Here is an 18943-nt window from a genome sequence, read left to right on the forward strand (position 1 = left end):
TTCCTTTATAAGAGTTTCCATGGTCATGGTATCTCTTCATAGCAATAAAAAGATAACTAAGAGAGAAGTTTTTGTTTTGCTTCATTTTGTATTGTTTTTAACTCAGCAACATGGAAGAAAAAAATACAGCAAGCAAACTGAGAATTTTTGCAAAACCAAAAGAATGAGAAATGTTGGAAATGAAATTTTAAATGAATACATTTTAAAGGGGGAACAGTGAACACTATTACCAACTAAACTAAGCAGAAGAAAATACTAGGGATAGAAGATAAGATTTACAAAATGCTAAATTCAAACATCAATAAGTAATACAAAATAAATGAGTATATTTATCACGGTCCAAGAATGCTGAGATATGATCAGAACAAATCTAAACCTTCACAGGATAAAGAGGGGGCTAAGATAAACACTAAAGGCATGAAATGACAGCAGAAAAAAAATGACATTCAGCTGGTCATGACAGAAAATACCTTTTAACTCAGCACTAGTAGGCAGAATTAGGCAAATCTCTGTGAGCGCAAGGCCAGCCTGGTCTTCATGGTGAATTACAGGCCAGCCAGAGCTACATACTGAGACACTGTTGACATTCAAATGCTATAACCATTTAGTACTTCAAATGGACATAACAAGGAAAGAACCTTTCTACAACATATTATACACAAGATGCCAAAATATAAAACATGGAAACATCATTAAAAGCTTTAAAGGGCAAATGTCAGTTCACCTACAAAAGCAATACCATTCATTAGCTCTCTCAATAGTAACCCTCAATGTCAGAAAAATATCAGACTGTAAGTATCAGGTCCTGAAAGTAAATACTTGCCAACCAAGATGGCTACTATCCAGCCAAGCTATGTTTAAACCTGACAGAGAAACAAGAAATTTCAAGACAAGCTGAAGCGGAAGCAATTCAAAACCACTAAACCGATGCTAGAGAAGATGCTTAAAATACTACACAAAGGAGCGCAGAACAGAATGAGCTTCTTAAGAGGAAAAGCTAAGCAAAGGAGAACTATAAAGAATTCATTACTCAACCCAAGAAACAAGCAAAGCTCTTATACACTATGAAGAGAAAGTAAAGAACAAACAATAATCTACCCAATCAACAAAATTACAGGAATTAGTTGATTCCTGTCAGTAAAACTTTAAATATAAATGGCCTCGCCTCACCATTAAAAAGACACTGAATGGCCAACTAGATAACTACTAGATCCAGCTTTCTATTGTTTCCAAGAAACATACTTTACTGCCAAAGGCTCCCCCAAAGACTGTGAGTCAACAGATAGAATTCTATTATTGATGTAAGCCAAAACAAGGTGGCATAGCTATTCTGATACATGATGAGTAGACTTCCAACCAGAATTATCCAGAAGAGATAAAGAAGGTCACTACATACCAATAAAGCAAGCAATGAATCAAGGAGATCTGCAAGCATGGATGCATATGCACCAAACATGGGCTCCTAAACTCCCAAGCAGGCAATACCAAACACAAACATTGTACAATAGGAGTTACTGACTTCAATACCTCATTCTCACCTCTAGGTCATCAAAAAATAAATAAATAAATAAATAAGTCAACAAAGAAAACTCAGATTTAAATCACATCATAGATCAAATGAACTTAAACAGATGAATGTAGAATATTCCATTCAATAGAAACAGAATACATACTATTCACAGCAGCCCATAGAATCTTCTCTAAATAGACTATATTCTCAGAAACAAATCAAGTCTTAACAAATGAATCATCTTTTCTGTCTTATAATATCAGTGTAATAAAGCTAGAAACCAGTAGTGAGAAAATCTACAGAAACCATGAAAACACATGAAGATAGATCAAGTAAGCCTTGAATCACTTAAGAAATCAGAAAGAAATGTTCAAAGTTTCTAGAAGCGAATGAAAACACAACTTAGCAGAACCTTTCAAATACAGGTAAGGAAGCTCAGAAAATCTCCTCCTAAGTTTGCAGGTAAGAGTTTGTAGTAATATCTTAGGGAAAAAAATTCAAATGACCTAATGACATATTTCAAGGACCTAGAAAAATAAGAATCCAAACCCTAAAGCAGTAGAAGTCAAAAAATAATAAAGACCAGGGTGGAATTAATAGAATGAAGACTAAAGGGTACATAGAATCAATCAGACATAGTTGATATTTGAAAAAAATAAATAAGATTAACAAATTCATAGCCAATGAACAAAAAAATGGAGAGAAGACACAAATTAATTATCAATGAACACAGTGAGACCCTGCCTCCCATCCCTCTCCTCCTTTCCCTCCCTCTCTCAATCCCCCTATCTCTCTCTTTTTCCCCAACAAGATCCCAGAGAATCATTACACAGTACTTTTAAAAACTTAATTCCAAAAGCCTGGGAAATGTAAAAGAAATAAATTCCAAACACACATGACCTATAGAAATAACTTTAAAGGATTTGTAACAATCCAGGAAAGTAAAATGACAATTTAAAAAAAGAAAAAGAGCCTCCCAATAAAGCCCAGAATCAGAAGGATTCCCTGCCAAATCTATCAAACCAAATCTATCAAATCCCTAATGCCTTGTAAAACTTCTTTAGCATGTTCCATTTCACTTTAGCTCACCCTGATACTAAAACTAGAGAAGGCAAGACACAAGCACAGACACACACAATAAGACCAATGAGAGAGAGAGAGAGAGAGAGAGAGAGAGAGAGAGAGAGAGAGAGAGAGAGAGAGAGGGAGAGGGAGAGAGAGGGAGAGGGAGAGGGAGAGGGGGAGGAGGAGGGAGAGGGAGAGAGAAAGAGGGAGAGAGAGAGGAAAGGAGAGGGGGGGAGGGGAGGGGGAGGGGAGGGAAGGAGAGGGGAGGAAGAGGAGACAAGAGGAGAGGAGAGAAGAGGAGAGGAGAGACGAGACGAGACGAGACGAGACGAGACGAGACGAGACGAGACGAGAAGAGAAGAGAAGAGAAGAGAAGAGAAGAGAAGAGAAGAGAAGAGAAGAAAACTAAAGAACCATTTTCCAATGAACACAGAGGCAAAATTTCTTAATAATATTCTTGCAAACCAAACTCAAGAGTAGATAGGATTCAGTCCAAGAATATGAGGATGGTTCAGTATTTACAAATCAATAATGTCACAGTCCAATGATGAATTAGCTGCATCTCTACAACAACTGTGCCCGTAAAAGAGAATGAGTTTCTCCAAATAGAAAAATGAAAATAAAAAAAAGATAAAGAAAGCATATTTTTGTTTTTCCTCAGTTTGCCTTAAATGTTCAAAATAATTATTATGTATTTATATAATTAATTTTTAATAAAAATATTTTATTCACAGTTACACATATGTGCAATGAGTATATTTAATACTATTTTAATAGTAAATATAATCTTTAATTTATCTATTTGTTAATGGTAAGTATTAATTATAATATACTAATTATGTTTAGTTTAAGAACTAATCATTACTGTATATATGAGGATATAACCAAAGTATATTATAAAGTACAATAAACCAATACAGAACACTACTACTTAGGCAGAGAAAACTGAGTAGACATCACAGAAAAGTAACTTTGTAATGCATCTAGATGGCAGCATAGTAAGAAGAAGTTTTCACAAGAGGTTTCTGTGTGATCTGGAGGGTTCTCTGGGAAATCCCTAATGCCTTGTAAAACTTCTTTAGCATGTTCCATTTCACTTCAAATTTTATAACTTCTCTTCCTTCTAGTCTGCTCAGGACACTAGCAAGCTTCTATTTAATAACCACAACTGCAAGTATATATTTTGCAATGAGAGGGAAAGGGAAGAATTAGAAGAAGTAGAGGGAAGTGGTGAGAATCATCAAGGACATACCCATCTATGAAATTTGAATTGTAATTATAGCAAATTTTTCAATAATTAAAAATGGCATTTCTAAAGTAGATGGCACATGGGAAAAATGTTCCAAACTAGAATCTATTCTTCTAGAAGTTACATAAAAAAACACAACAGTAGCCAACAATTGCTTTCCAGCTCTGGCAGAATAGATAACGTTTGCAGAGAAGAAACACAAATCTGAGAGTAGAAGAGCACATGAAGATTGTGTTTTTACCACAGAGCACAAAAAGGAGGGGAAAGGCAATAAGCAACCTGTGCATAGAGTGGAGGCCCACAGCTCTGTAGCTGCATGTAGGCCTTGCAAAACGAGCTCCAGACCTCGATTCCCCAGCAACACAGAAGAGGAAAAAGAAAACAGACATGCAAACATAAATCACACAAGAAAAGCCAGAAACTGACAAGACAAAATAAAACAAACAAAAATAAAACAGGTTCAAATATATGTTCATAATTCTGTTGCTCACACGTGGGAATATATTTTCCCATGGGCTTGACATCTACTTTAACCCTTAAATAAACTTATAATGGCCATCCAAATCATAATATAAGTGTGAGATGTCTCGATAAGAGTAGGAAAAAACCTGATCCATTACCAAAGGGCTCAGATGCATATGCACACACACACACACACACACACACACACACACACACACACAGACTTGAATACTGTGTCACCAAAGAAAGTGCTCTTGAGTTTAAAATGAGCAAATCACAGCATGTCATAGGCACGTGATCCTAGTGTACACTCCAGTCCTTCTTTCAAAATCCCTCCAAATATGACAATAATATTACATATTATTTATTACAAAATAATATTATCATAGATGACTAGATAGGTGATAATATCTAAGCTATGACTAAAAAGAGCCCATTTAAGTTTATACGTGTATTAATGAAATTAAATCACTTTAGGACAGTCTCAGAAGCCACCAAGTGCTTCATGAGGAATAAGGGGACCCATGATTTAACCCACAGACAGAAGCATTATGCAACCTACCAAGTCTTACAATAAAATTAGTACTGAAAAGCTTCTAAAGATGTTGGCGATGCTGAAGAAGTAATTAATACAGATGTTCTCAACAGATAAAATAGTATCTTATATGTACTGGTCTTATATCCAAGGCAGTTTTTCAAAACAAATTAACAACAGAGAACACTTAATATGACTTAAATGACCAAAACCAAAATAATTTAGCCATACCCAACAGAAGTACTACACAGCAAGCCAAACACCTTTTCCAATCAGAACATTATACTTAGGCAGCTGATAGCTCAAGGAGAACACCAGACTGAAGAACTCTACTCTAGGACGTCTCGTTTTCAAGAAGACATTAATGCCCATGATCACTTTGGACTATATAAACTGCCAAATCAAATGCTCTCCTGCCATAGACCGAAATTCTAAGTAACAAACAACACTGAGAAAACCGGACTACTAAAATATTAGTATGGCTTCCTGGAACAAGGTGGGCTAGCAACACAGACTGTGTTAAGGTGCTGCTGTAAGCCTGACACAAAGCGTTGTCTGAGGCCCTCGCCTGGCCACAGCTTTTCATCAAGTGGACACACATACTGATCTGACTCAAAATTATAGGTTTCAAAGCTTTGTTCTCTTTTCTTATTTTTTCCATTTAGTAGATCTCGCAAATACAATTGTATTCATGAGAAAGAGGAATATACTTGAAACTTAGTATATATACAACAGCCTTCAAATGTTCCTCAGCGTCCTTTTCACTTGCTTAGCAGATCCAGTTCTCACCTCCAACTTTTTACTGCATCTTTCCTAGCAAGATTATTAAGTTGATATGTTACATTTTAGGAAAAGGTAAAAACTTGAACAAACTTGTCAAGAGCACCTTCATTTGAATCCTGTGTGCTGTGTCCTTCACATTGCAACAGACCACAGTCAAGTGCTCACACACAAATAAATACAAACTGTGTCCAATCCTCAGGACTCTTCATACAATTATTTGTTTTAATTAGCCAGTGATTTCATCTTATGAAAGAACTAAAAGTAGATCAAATGACTGCAAATCCTACTTTAATAACAGAATATGGTAATTCAACTGATAAATTCTTCTAGAGCCACAAGTAATCAGAAATTGAAAACTATTAAAATATTATTTGCTCTATGGGAATTACTTATTACATGTTTGCTCAACCGTATCTGCTGAAAGACACAGAAACACTACCAAAGTTAATTTAAGGGCTTACCGATTTCCCTTGCAATTCTGACAGCTTCATCTGCATCCTGTAAAGGCAGGAAATGAGACTCAGCATTAATCCCATGAGGCATTGCACAATGTCTTTAGGGCAGTCATATATTGCACTACTGTCTCCTCTGATTCATTTAATGTTCAATTTTACAACCTTCTAACCCTTTTCATTCAGAGAAATGTAAAATTAATACCATAAGTGGAATGTAAATTCTCCTTCGTCGTTATTATATTAAGAAACTCAAAGCGGTTTAAAATGAGCTGGCAGGAAACATGACCAGAATGGCCAATGATCCGGTGCAGTTGCCGGAATTTAATGGCAGAGTTTAGATGTTTACAATCAATACTGAATTGTAAATCAGATCATTAAAGCTTGTCTGCAGCCCCCTCATCTATTTACACTTTGTGTTTTCCTAGATTCTGTCAGCAGGGGGAGTTGATTGTCTATTGTTTGGGAGGAGCTCTATCAATATTCTAGAAATAAGTAAATTTCCAGTATCTGCAGGAATTAGCAGTTGTTAAAAAAAGAAGAAAGGAAGGAAGGGAGGGAAGGAGGGAGGGGAGAAAAGAAAAAGAAAAAGAAAAAAGAAAAAGAAAAAGAAACTCTTGTTTATTTTCTTTCTATTATATTTTCTTTCCATTATATTTTTCTTTCCATTATATTTTCTTAACCATATTTTCCATTATATTTTCCTCAGGTACATATTTTATCTTTACAGTTGTACTAGGTTCATAAATTAAAGTTCAATGAAACTCTGAAGAGCAAGGTAAGGAGGGCTTCTTCTTGACGTCCAAGGGAGGCCAGCGACAAGTACATCCGACCGTCCCTGCACTTGTCAGCGTTAACACTTGAAACCCTAAGCTTCGACAAACTGCCCCAGCCAAAGCCATTCACCTGATATGCGCTGTGCAAAATCTATGCACACATTTTCCATATAACGATAAAGAGAATTCTGAACATCAAGCCACTTTCTCAATTCAATTACTTTCTCTGATCCAGTGGCACAGTATGCACCACCAGTCATGTTCTAGAACCACCAGTTGATAAATATGCAGGAATTTTTATACAATTTCAAAGCATTCAAGGGAAGCCTGGCATTTTTAAAGCTCTTAAGTTACTACATTTAAAATGAAGAGTAATCACAGTACCCCACCCTCAAAACAGAGACTGGGGGATAAATAACTGCTTTGTGTATGCCCAGTATTTAGAAAAAGAAAAGAAATTCTTCCTTAAAAGTCTTCAGTACCCAACAACATCCCTGAATAAGGAGGCTGGAACGGGAAGTTGTCAGAAAAATTTAATTTCCTTTCATTAGCCAGTCTGCTCCACAAATAGGTGCTTGTTAAGTTCAAAGCAATCCTGAAAGCGACACCAGTTTTAAGTCTTTTTTTTTTTTTTTACTCCGAGCAGTCACATCTGCTAATGAGATTTTCCAAATAACAATTGTTTTCAAGTTAGAGATAAAGCTCTATCTTGCCCCCTGCCCCCAAAATCAAGCTTTACTCCCTTTCTACACCTTGCTGCTTGCACCAACCCTACATCTCCAAATTTTAGTTTTAAAGGATAAAATAAAATAAAATAAAATCCATGAAACAGGTCATTTAAGAATGTCATGGCTTCCACACATTGAGTTGGAAGGCTCTTTGTTCCAGCCGGTGACAGTTATTGGAGAATACTTGCCTTTAATAGCCTCTGTCAGGAAGTGTTAAACCTGCCAAATCGAACAATTAGTGCCTCTTGAACAACATGCAGGAAGAGTGGAGCCTGGTGAGGACGGGGCTATAATCAGCTTGAAGGAAACTTTTAACGTTTCAGTCAGTGAGGAAGGGTGTGTTTGCCAAAGATGGTCTCAAAGAAATTCAACTAAAGCTAGAAAGCTTGGGCCCCAGGGAAGCCAACAGTGTTCAGGATCTACTTCTGTTTGTCACATATTTATGTGTGCACATGACACATACGTGTTATGCTTTCTATGTAAGGAGAATTTATTTTTATACAAAGTAAAACTCCTCAAAATTCCTTATCTGCCATGAAACAATGTTAACTTTTGATTAACATCGGTATGTTTTCCTACCATGAAAATCAATTTCTATGATATACATTTTCAGATAAAATCAAATTGCCTTAAAAATTAATTTTTTATTTGTCATTCATTGAGCCAAAACAATTCATTGAGGACCTATTATGTATTAGACACTATAAAACACTATTATTGTTTTTGAAAATAAACTAAACACACGTGGCACATTTAGTTTTATTATGGGATACATAAAGATAAAAACTCTAAATAGCCCCAAGTCAATAGCACTAACATATGGTGCATGGAACCTCCTTATAGGGTTGTGGATAGAACAAACAAAAAAAAAATGTAATAAAAGCTTTGGAAGGTCCACTGATCATTCGGGAAAAACATATAATTTAAGTCCAGTTTAAAAAAAAATCTAAAGGGAAATATAAAACACATCCAGCCTCAACTATCACCCTAGCAATAGGTTGGCGCAGGAGATCCCACTGAAGTGTGAACACAGGAACAAGCTTGAGCAGCACTTAACACTTAAGACAAACACATAGCCTCTGGACAAATAGCTGCACTTATCAAACTTGGAGAGCCTGTGTCCCTTCATCCACAGATTTTAGTTGTAGAAAGTTATCCTAGATGCCTCTCTCACATGTATTGACAAAAACTTACAATGAGATTTTTTATTTTCAATTGTGATGTTTTGAGAAGTAAAAACATCTGGAAAACAATTCAACAGGCCTTCAACAAAGGACTAGCATACAGATGGTTCAGTGATGAAGTGTCATACTAAATAGCCATGTAAAAGAATGATGATTCATGTGTTTTAAGACACTGAGCTGATAAATATTTCCTAGCAACAATGTATACAATCTGGCTTCTGTCCTTATAGAGTCCTAGCCCATGAAGAGAACAAAAAGTCAAGTGGACAAGCAAGTCACCTGAGAAGTGATGTGAATACTTCATGAAATCAGCAGAGAATAAGAAGAAATTTGCTTTAGGTTATGTGAAAAGGACCCTCTTGAAGTAAAATTGAAACTTACAGATTAAAGAAACTCAGTGTTGGGCTAGAGAAAGATGGCTCAGTGGTTAAGAACTGACTGCTCTTCCAGACATCCTGAGTTCAATTCTCAGCAACCACATGGTGGCTCACAACCATCTGTAATGGGATCTGACGCCCTCTTTTGGTGTGTCTGAAGACAGCTACAGTGTATTCATATCATAAGGTAAATAAATAAATCTTAAAAAAAATATCCTCAGTGTTGTGGAAAAACAAAAAGAGAAAGAAGGTACAACAGAGAACCAGCGTACGGTGAAGCCCTAACTTAAAAGGAACTTACTGTGTTCTAGAAACAAAAAGGGACACAAAAGACAAGTTAGAATAAAAGACATGGCCATTCCTGTCTGGGCCTTCTGTGATATAGCCCAGAAACTCTGATACAGCCCAGAAACTTCTGTGACACAGCTCAGAAACTCTTGGGATACAGTCTAGAAACTAACACAGCCTAGAAATCCTGTGATACAGCCCAGAAACCCAGTGAAACAGTTGAGAAACTCTGTGATACAGCCCAGAAACTTCTGTGACACAGCTCAGAAACTCTTGTCATACAGCCCAGAAACTCTTGGGATACAGTCTAGAAACTAACACAGCCTAGAAATTCTGTGATACAACCCAGAAACTCAATGACCTCGATCCTATAAACTTGAACTGGGCTGGGTTTTCAGATCCTATAAACTTGAACTGGGCTGGGTTTTCAGAGGACAATTTTTTTTTCTTATTTGTTTTTGTTTTGTTTTGTTTTGGTTTTGTTTTTGTTTTTGTTTTTTTTCCGAGACAGGGTTTCTCTTAGCCCTGGCTGTCCTAGAACTCACTCTGTAGACCAGGCTGGCCTCGAACTCAGAAATCCACCTGCCTCTGCCTCCCAGAGTGCTGGTATTACAGGCCTGCGCCACCACCACCCAGCCAGAGGACAATTCTTAAACCCAAAGATATTCAGAACAAACACAATACACACACAGCAGCAGCAGCAGCAGCACGCTCAGGATAGCCTGACTACTTCTGAAGGTACAGATATGAATGCCTATACAGATATTCAAAGACTCAGGAGCCCTGCCTTCAAGCTGTGGGGATGGGATCTCCAACACTTTATATCCCAAGGAAGGATTATGATTCCACCCTCCATAATACTTTCATGGTTTAAAACCCCAAATCTGCCACACTTAGGGGTTGTTTTGTTTTGTTTTTAATTATATAACAATTGTCAAGGCATTAACTTTTATTAAAACAAATGAGAAACTGGGTATGGTAGTTCATGCCTATAATTATACACAGGAGGTTGAGGCAGGAGACCAGCAAACTCAAAACCAGATCAAGTTTCAAAAGTCAAAAAAAAAAAAAAAAGGACAAAGAAAAGGGAAAATTTTTCTTTAAATCCACTTAAAATTTCTCATGACATCCATTGCCTTAGAACAAGCTCAGACTCCTTAACTTGGTGGCAGTGCTTGGTCATACCTGCCCAAGCCACCAATACCACTCCCAGTATATCCTACCTAGCCCTGCAGCCTCACTCTAAACCCCAAGCTATCTCAGTCTTCATCTATCCTGCTGCAGTTGGCTCTGCTCAGGGAGAAACTCTCTTTTCTTTCAAGTCAGCTGTTACTAAAACTGGCCTCACGCACGGTCCTGACCCATCCAAGCTTTCATGGAACTTACAGGCTGGGAGAGCAGCCACACCTTAGATAACAGTAGCTAACAATGTCGTGATGTGTATTCCATACAGGTAATAAAGAGGAAATGTGATAGGCTCTGCAACTCAAACACAGATGCAGACAAGGCTTGCAAGCTTCTGAAACGGTGGTACCAGAGACCGCTGACTTCAGGGGCCTCTGAGAGAAGTGAGATGACTCAGAAGTGAGCTTACCTGAGCTTGCTGAGTAAGTAAGAGTACCCACAGGTGATGGTAAACTCAGCAAAGGGCTAAAGAGATGGCTCCATGGTCAATCTCCCAGATGACCTGAGTCTGATTTATAACACCCCCATGGGGACTTATATCCATTTGAAACATTTAGTTCCAAGGAATCTGGTGTTATCTTCTGTCCCTCATGGGTACCAAGCATGCACTGTAGTGCATAGACATATATGCAGGTTAAAAAAAAAACTATACACATAAGATGAAATTTAGTAGAAAGAAAGAAGGAAGGAAGGAAAAAGGGAAGGAAGAAAAGAAAGGAAAGAAGGAAGGAAGGAAGGAAGGAAGGAAGGAAGGAAGGAAGGAAGGAAGGAAGGAAGGAAGGAAGGAGAGAAAGAAACAGAGAGAGAGACAGAGACAGAGAGAAATCCAACTTCATCTGAAAAGCAAGGAAATGGAAGGCCTCACTCTGACACCTTTTGTAGGGGCAGAAAGAGAGGTGTGCTTTGTGTGGAAGGGCTTGCTTTACACCATGCTTTGTATCTGTATACAAAGAGTAATTTCCAAACTATTCTATTTACACCTATGACCTTCCTGCCTCAGTTCCCAGAGGCCTGTAGTACAGGTGTGTGCCAGAGCTGAGTCTGCTCAGCGTGCAGGATTTTGACTCCACCTTGAAGAAGAGGGAATGTATTTATTATTTGTGTCATTGATCCTCTGTAAACTTCACAAGGTTGGAACTCATTGTCTAGTCTGTTTGGCAGTCTTTCAGATGTCTAGCCCAGAGCCTGGAGCAGTCTTTCACTAAGCAGAGGCTGGATGAAAAGTGAAGGGATAAACCAAAGAAGAAATAAAAGAATACTCAAGGGATGGGAAGAGCACAAGTGGGCCACTCCAGCTCAGAGTGTGACAGCTTCTATTCCCATCTAAATGCTGCCTGTCCTCCTACTCCAGTCAGGCCCATCAAGTCATGGGACAGACTGTCCCTCAACTCTGACAACCAGTCACTTCATACTAACTCAGTCTTGCGCTATACTGAATCCCCCACCCTTAGTAAATTGGTTTATTTTTAAATTATTTTTAAAACATGTTTTGAAATAATGTTGAGTTAATCAACAATTATCCATCTGCTTCCATAAGAATACTTCTGTTCTATGTTGTCATCTCAAATGCTGGCAGAATTCCTCCTCCCAAAACATCAAGTGGAGCAAGGAATCACACAGACAGGTTGTCTCCAGATAACACAAGGTGTACTCCATGAAATACTGCTCACCTAGAGAGAAAACAAGCCCAGTACCTCCCCTCATCTTTAGATACTTAGTGTTCTTTGATTTGGAGTAACCAATCCCAGTATCTCCCCCTTGTCTCTGAAGGCTTGGTCCTCCTTGACGTGGAGGATCCTCCTTCCTTACCAACCAAATGCTGGAAATATAATTATGTGTCATCAAAGCAATTTTTTCTTGTAAAATATATAGTGTTTATATATTGTTTTCTTTTCCCTCTAAAGACGTATTTTTAATCATGTATATAGGGGAAGGATATGTGGACATGAATGCAGATGCCCTGGGAGGCTAGAGCCATCCACTGCAACTAGAGTTATGGGCAGTTATACGGTACCTGTAGTGGGTCCTCTGGAAGTACATGCACTTAACACAAGTCATCTCTCTAGCTCCCTATTTCTAATTTGTGATAGAAATGCATCATAAAGTTAAAAACTGATCTTTACAGGGCAGTAAGATTTCAGATGAAAGCCAAGTTCACCCCATTACAAATGTTAATCTTTTAAATAAAAACATAAAATAAACATTTGACTTTACCAAATATTTATTGTTCATTATTCATAAAAATATCTTGCAAGAAAAATGTCTTTAACATGTCACAAATCCAATGTGACAATATTTTAAGAAAAACCAAGAGTTTGCAGGAGGTGCATGGGAATGAAATATTAAAAATAATTAAATAAAATGTATGATTAAAAGTGAAAGGAAAGAACAAGGCTGAGAGCTGGCAAGGTGGCCCAGCAGGTGAAGGTAAAGCCTGGTGACAATGTTGGAACCTTGCACCCCACATGATGGAAGGAGAGGTCTGATTCCCACAAGCTATGCCATAACCTGCACACTCACACATGGCATGCACACACAGAGTAAATAAAAGAAAGCCTGGACTGTCTGCCAGATATTCTTAGTTACAGGACATTCTTCTTTATTTTTTTAAGATTTATTTATTTATTTATTATATGTAAGTACACTGTAGCTGTCTTCAGACACTCCAGAAGAGGGCATCAGATCTCATTACAGGTGGTTGTGAACTACCATGTGGTTGCTGGGGTTTGAACTCAGGACCTTCAGAAGAGTAGTCAGTGCTCTTAACATACTCTGATACATCTCTCTAGCCTGCTATAGGACATTCTTCAGACAGGTCTGAGAATTAATATGTATAGGATAAGGAAAACATAAATACTCAGGGATTAAAGACAGTAGAATTCCATTAAATGTGTTGCACAAATATTTTATAATTTATTAAAAGAAAATTATGCTAGGCAAGCCATCTACAGCTGAGCCCCATCCCCAGTGCCAGATGAGATAATTGCTAGAATGCTAAGCCTTCACATGAGAGAGAAACAGGCTGCACTCCCTGACTAGTTCTACAACAGAATCAGCAATTGGTTGTCAGGAAAAAAATGACCCTTATAAGTAAGGGCTATATCTGTACACAAATAGTAATTTCTAAACTATTCTATATTTGTACATGAAGGAAAGTGCCTGGGACATGGTGGCACCTGCTTGCAACCCCACAAGAAAGATAGGAAGTCCAGAGGAGAGTGAGGGGCCAGTCTGGACTCTAGAGCAAAACTCTATCTCAAACAAAAATAAAAGTAAATAAAACCAAATAATAAATAGAGTAAGGCAAAACTTCTCATTAATGCTAGACCCAGGAAAAGCTTCAGCTATTAACTTTCTAGTTGCTCAAGATCAGGCTGGCAGAAGACTCTGCCCTAGTGTAACAGTCTCTGTTACCCATGGACATTATTCTAGAGCCTGCTGAAGCTGTCAAAATCCTTTATGGTAAAATATGACACTTACTGACCCCAAAAATTCTATTAGGGAACTCCTACAGCTGATAAACACCTTCAAGGATATGTCTAAATACATGGCTAACTAAAAAAAAAAAAAAATCAGTAGCCCTCCTATATACAAATGACAAACAGACTGAGAAAGAAACCAAGATACAATACCCTTCACAGTAGCCACAAATAATATAAAATATCTTGGGGTAACCCTAACCAAGCATGTGAAATACCTATATGACAAGAACTTCAAGTCTTTGAAGAAAGAAATTAATGAGAATATCAAAAGAAAAGATCTCTCATGCTCGTGGATCAGAAGGGTTAATGTAGTAAAACTGGCCATCCTACCAAAAGCAATCTACATATTCAATGCTACCCCCAGAAAAATATTAACATAACTCTTTACAGAACTTGAAAGAACAATTCCCAACTTCATATGGAAAAACAATAAACCCAAGATACCTAAAACAATCCTGTAAATTAACTTCGAGAGGTATCACCATCCCTGATATCAAGCTGTATTATAAAGCTATAATAAAAACTTCATAGTGTTGGCATAAAAGCAAAAACTTTTATCAACTGAATCAAACAAAAGATCCAGAAATAAACCCACACATCTATAGACACCTGGATTTTAATTAAAAAAAAAACAGTAATAAACAATGGGGGGAAAAAGTATCTTCAACAAATGATGCTGATCTAATTGTATTTCTGCATATAGAAGAATGTAAAAAGATCCATATCTATCACTCTGGGCAACACTCAGTGAATCAAAGACCTCAACATAAAACCAGATCCACTGAAACTGTAAGATGAGAAAGTGAGGAATAACCTTGAACTCACTGGCATGGGAGACAACTTCCTAAACAGAAAACTAATAGCACAGGTGCTAAGATCAACAATTGACAAATGATCTCATGAAACTGAAAAGCTGCTGTAAGGCAAAGGACGGGTCAACAGGACAAAATGGCAGCCAGCCTTATATCCAACAGAGGGCTAATATACAAAATATATAAAGAACTCAAGAAACTAAGACCAAGCAATCCAGTTAAAAAATGGGGTACAGATCTAAACGGAATTCTCAATAGAGGAAAATCAAATGACTGGGAAACTTTAAAGAAATGTTTAACATCCTTATCCATCAAGGAAATGCGAATCAAAACCACTTTGAGATTCTATCTTACACCTGCCAGAATGGCTAAGATCAATAGTGACAGCTCATGCTGGTGAGGGTGTGGAACAGGGAGAACACTCTTCCATGGCTGGTGGGAGAGCAAACTTGTACAACCACTATGGAAATCAGTATGGTGGTTCCTCAGAAACTTGGAAATCAATCTACCTCAAGTCCAGTTATACCACCCCTGGGCATATTCCCAAAGGACACTCTATCATATCACAAAGATACTTGCTCAATTATGTTCACACAGCTTTATTCATAATAGCCAGGGACTGAAAACTACCTATATGTCTCTCAACCAAAGAATGGATAAAAAAAAAAATGTAACACATTTACATAATGGAAAACTACTCAGCAGGTTAAAAAAAAAAAAGCCATCATGAAATCTGCAGGCAAATGGATTGGACTGGAAAAAAAAAAATCATTCTGAGAAAGGTAACCCAGACCCAGAAAAACAAACATGGATATTAGCTATTAAGTAAAGGATTAGCTGTTTAATAAAGTAAAGTAAAGCTGTTAAGTAAATCATAGACCCAGAGAGGGTAAGTAACAAGGAAGGCTCTAGGCAGGAATGCATGGATCTCCCTTAGAAGAGGAAACAGAGTAAATTCCATGAGTGGACTGGGGATGGGGTGTGGGGAGAGAAATGGGAAGGATCAGGTTGAGGGAGAGATGAAGGGAGTGTGTACTGGGAAAGGTGACTGGAATTGGAGGGCATTGGGGGACAATGTGGAAACCTTGTGCAGTGGAAACTCCCTAGAATCTACAAGTTTGACCCTTGAGAGGACTCCTAGCAATGGAGGATACAGAGCATGAAGTGACCATCTTCTGTAACCAGGCAAGGCTTCCAATAGTGAAGCTGGGACACCAGCCAGCCACAAAACCTTTGACCAATAAACCTATCCTGCCAGCAAGATATATGGGGGAGTGGCCAACAAATGATTGGCCTACACCATGAGATAGAGCCCATGCCTGACACTGCCTGGATGACCCAGAATCTGAGGGTGGTAGCCCAGATCCTTAGGGTAGAACCAAACATAAATCAATGAAATGATGCCAAACTTCTATACTCATAGATTAGTACCTAATCTAGCTGTCCTCAGAGAGGCTGCCTCTGACAGCTGATGGGAGCAGATGCAAACTGGCAGCTAAACATTAGGTGTCCAGTGGAGGGAGGAGGACATCAACCCTCCCACAAGACCTTCACCCTGGTATTTGTCTTGCCTGCAAGGATGAGGATGGAGTGGAAATTGAGGGAATGCTGGCCAGTGACTGGTACAGCTTACAGCCCATCCCATGGGTGAGAGCCAAGCCCTGACCCTGTTAGTGGTGCGCTGCTTTACTTGAAGACAGGAACATGGCATGGCTGTCTCCTGAGAGGCTTCATCCAGCAGCAAATGGAAACAGATGTGAAGACTCACAGCCAAGCAAATGGTCAGAGTTCAGGGAGTCTTGTGGAAGAGTGGGTAATGGAATTGGGCAATCCAGAGAAGTGTGGGATGCCACTGTAAGACCTACAGAGTAAACTGGCCTGCTCCCATGGGGATCACAGAGATTGGGCCATCAGCCAGAGGACATGCAAGAGCTGGACCTAGGCACCCTACATATTTGTAGCAGATGTGCAACTTGGTCTTCATGTTGGTCCCCTAGCAAATGGAGTGTGGGTTGTCTCTGACTCTGTTGCCTGCCATTGAATTCCCTTCCCCTAACTGGACTGCCTAGTTTTGCCTCAGTGTGAGAGGATGCACTTGGTTCTGCTTCAACTGGGTATCCCAGGACAGGGCAGTGTTCAGGAGGAACTTCCCCTACTCTGGGAGGAGAATAGGGGATAGTGGGGAGAGGGATTTGTAGGGTAGGGCTGAGAGGAAAGGTGGGAGGGGGCTGAGATAGGAATATAAAGTGAATAAACTAATTACTAGAAAATGTTAGGTGGGGAGAGAGCCCAGGTTAGAGGTCTCCATCAGGTCCCTCCCCTCCAAGCTTGAGGAACTCGGCACAAGAAGGGAGGGAGGAATTGTGAGAGCTAGAGGTGTTGAGGACACTGGGAGAACAAAGCACTTAAAATCAACTAAGCAGGGCTCATAGGAGCTCACAGAGACTGAAGTGACAACCACAGAGCCTGCCCGAGACTGTGCTAGGTGCTCTGCATATGCTATGGTTGTTGACTTGGTGTTTTGGGGGGGACTCCTGACAGTGGGAGTGGAGGCATCTCTGACTCCTGCCTGCTCATTGATCCCTTTCTTCTTACTGGGTTCCCTCTCCCAGTCTTGAGGATTTGTGCCTTGTCTCACTGTATCTTGTTATGCTGTGTGTGGTTAATATCTCTTGAAGGCCTACTCTTTTCTGGTGGGATATGGGAGAAGTCGATCTGTTGACATAAAGAGGTGAGGGAGCTAGAAGGAATGGAGGGAGGGGAAGTTGTGGTCAGAATGTATTTTATGAGAGAAGAACTAAAAAGAAAAAGAAAAAAAGAATATGCTTCAATATAACCTATCCATGTCATCTCCTGTGCTTTAAACCCTCCCTCTCACATTACTTAAAATGCCCAACACATGCAGATGTTAAGCCAATGGCTGTTGCATAGTATCATTTAATAGACATGAACAAAAGACCCTTGTATACTCAGTACAGTCAGTCACAACTATTTCCTAAGTATTTTCTAATCCAGGGTGATTGACTTTCTGGATGCTGAACCTAAGAATACTTAAGTTTGACTGTACTTTCAAAAGCCTTGGGATACATATATATTCTATGATTATATGAACATCACAGTAAGCACAGCTGAAGCACAGCATAAACAAAACAGCAAAGGAAGAAATACCAGTGTTTGATCTCATCTCCAATTGCTAGGATTGAGTTGGTTTCCAGTTTCTTGGATGGAGGGGAAAACTGTTCTACAAGTTGTGCTTATATATTAACTGTCCAACAACATAGACCTGTCCTGATACTTTACAAGCATATAAAGATATTTTGGTCATATTTATCTCCCATGATCCCAACCTCATTGGCCCGTTTCCTATTTCCTAACAGTCCCTTTTTATTTATTTTATTTTTGAGATAGTCTCAAGTCTAGCAGGGTGGCCTCAAACCCAGTATGTAGACAAGGAACACCTTAAACTTCTGACTCTCCTCTCTCCAGCTTCCAAATGTTAGGATTGCAGGTTTGTGTGGTACTGAGGACTCAACCCATGATTTTGAACATACTAGGCAAGCAATCTACCAACTCCATTTTATCCTCAGGCCTCTCCCTGTCTAACTTTCATAGCCTTCTCTCACACCCTGGATACAAGAGAAGTGTTTTTCATTCTGAGTCTGGCTTATTTCACTAGACATTGTCATCTCCAGCACCGTACATTTTCTAGCAAATGACATGATTTATGTTATATCTTATGGCTGAATAACACTTCATTGTGGCACAGATATAACCCATTTTCTTTATCTATTGTACACCTATTATGAACAGTGCTGAATAAGCATGGCTGTGCAGGTTTCAATTGTATCATGACTTTGATTTCTTCTGTTAAATACCCAGGAATGGTATAGCTGAATCACATGGCAGTTCTATTTACATTTCTAGAGGAAACTGCATATCGGTTTCTATAATGGCATGTAAATTTATATTCCTATCAACAGCATCCAGGAATCGTAGCAGTCCTATACACTAGAATACATATACAGTATTATAACAAGTGAAATTTAAGAGTCAAA

At 38.7% G+C, this 18943-nt stretch overlaps 1 protein-coding gene across 2 annotated transcripts in view; it reads right to left on the bottom strand.

Annotated features, from left to right (window-relative positions):
• Positions 1 to 18943, bottom strand: part of Pcca (propionyl-CoA carboxylase subunit alpha) — a 774935-nt gene that overhangs the window by 267745 nt on the left and 488247 nt on the right. Inside the window, exon 8 of one of the 2 annotated variants that reach the window (XM_052190574.1) lies at positions 6066 to 6102. The exons of the other annotated variant lie outside the window; for it this stretch is intronic. Coding sequence (XP_052046534.1) covers positions 6066 to 6102 — 37 coding nt within the window. The remainder of the gene's footprint in view (positions 1 to 6065; positions 6103 to 18943) is intronic. 2 annotated transcript variants of the gene reach the window in all.

Source organism: Apodemus sylvaticus, chromosome 8 (assembly GCF_947179515.1).
Source record: "Apodemus sylvaticus chromosome 8, mApoSyl1.1, whole genome shotgun sequence".
Lineage (NCBI taxonomy): Eukaryota > Metazoa > Chordata > Mammalia > Rodentia > Muridae > Apodemus > Apodemus sylvaticus.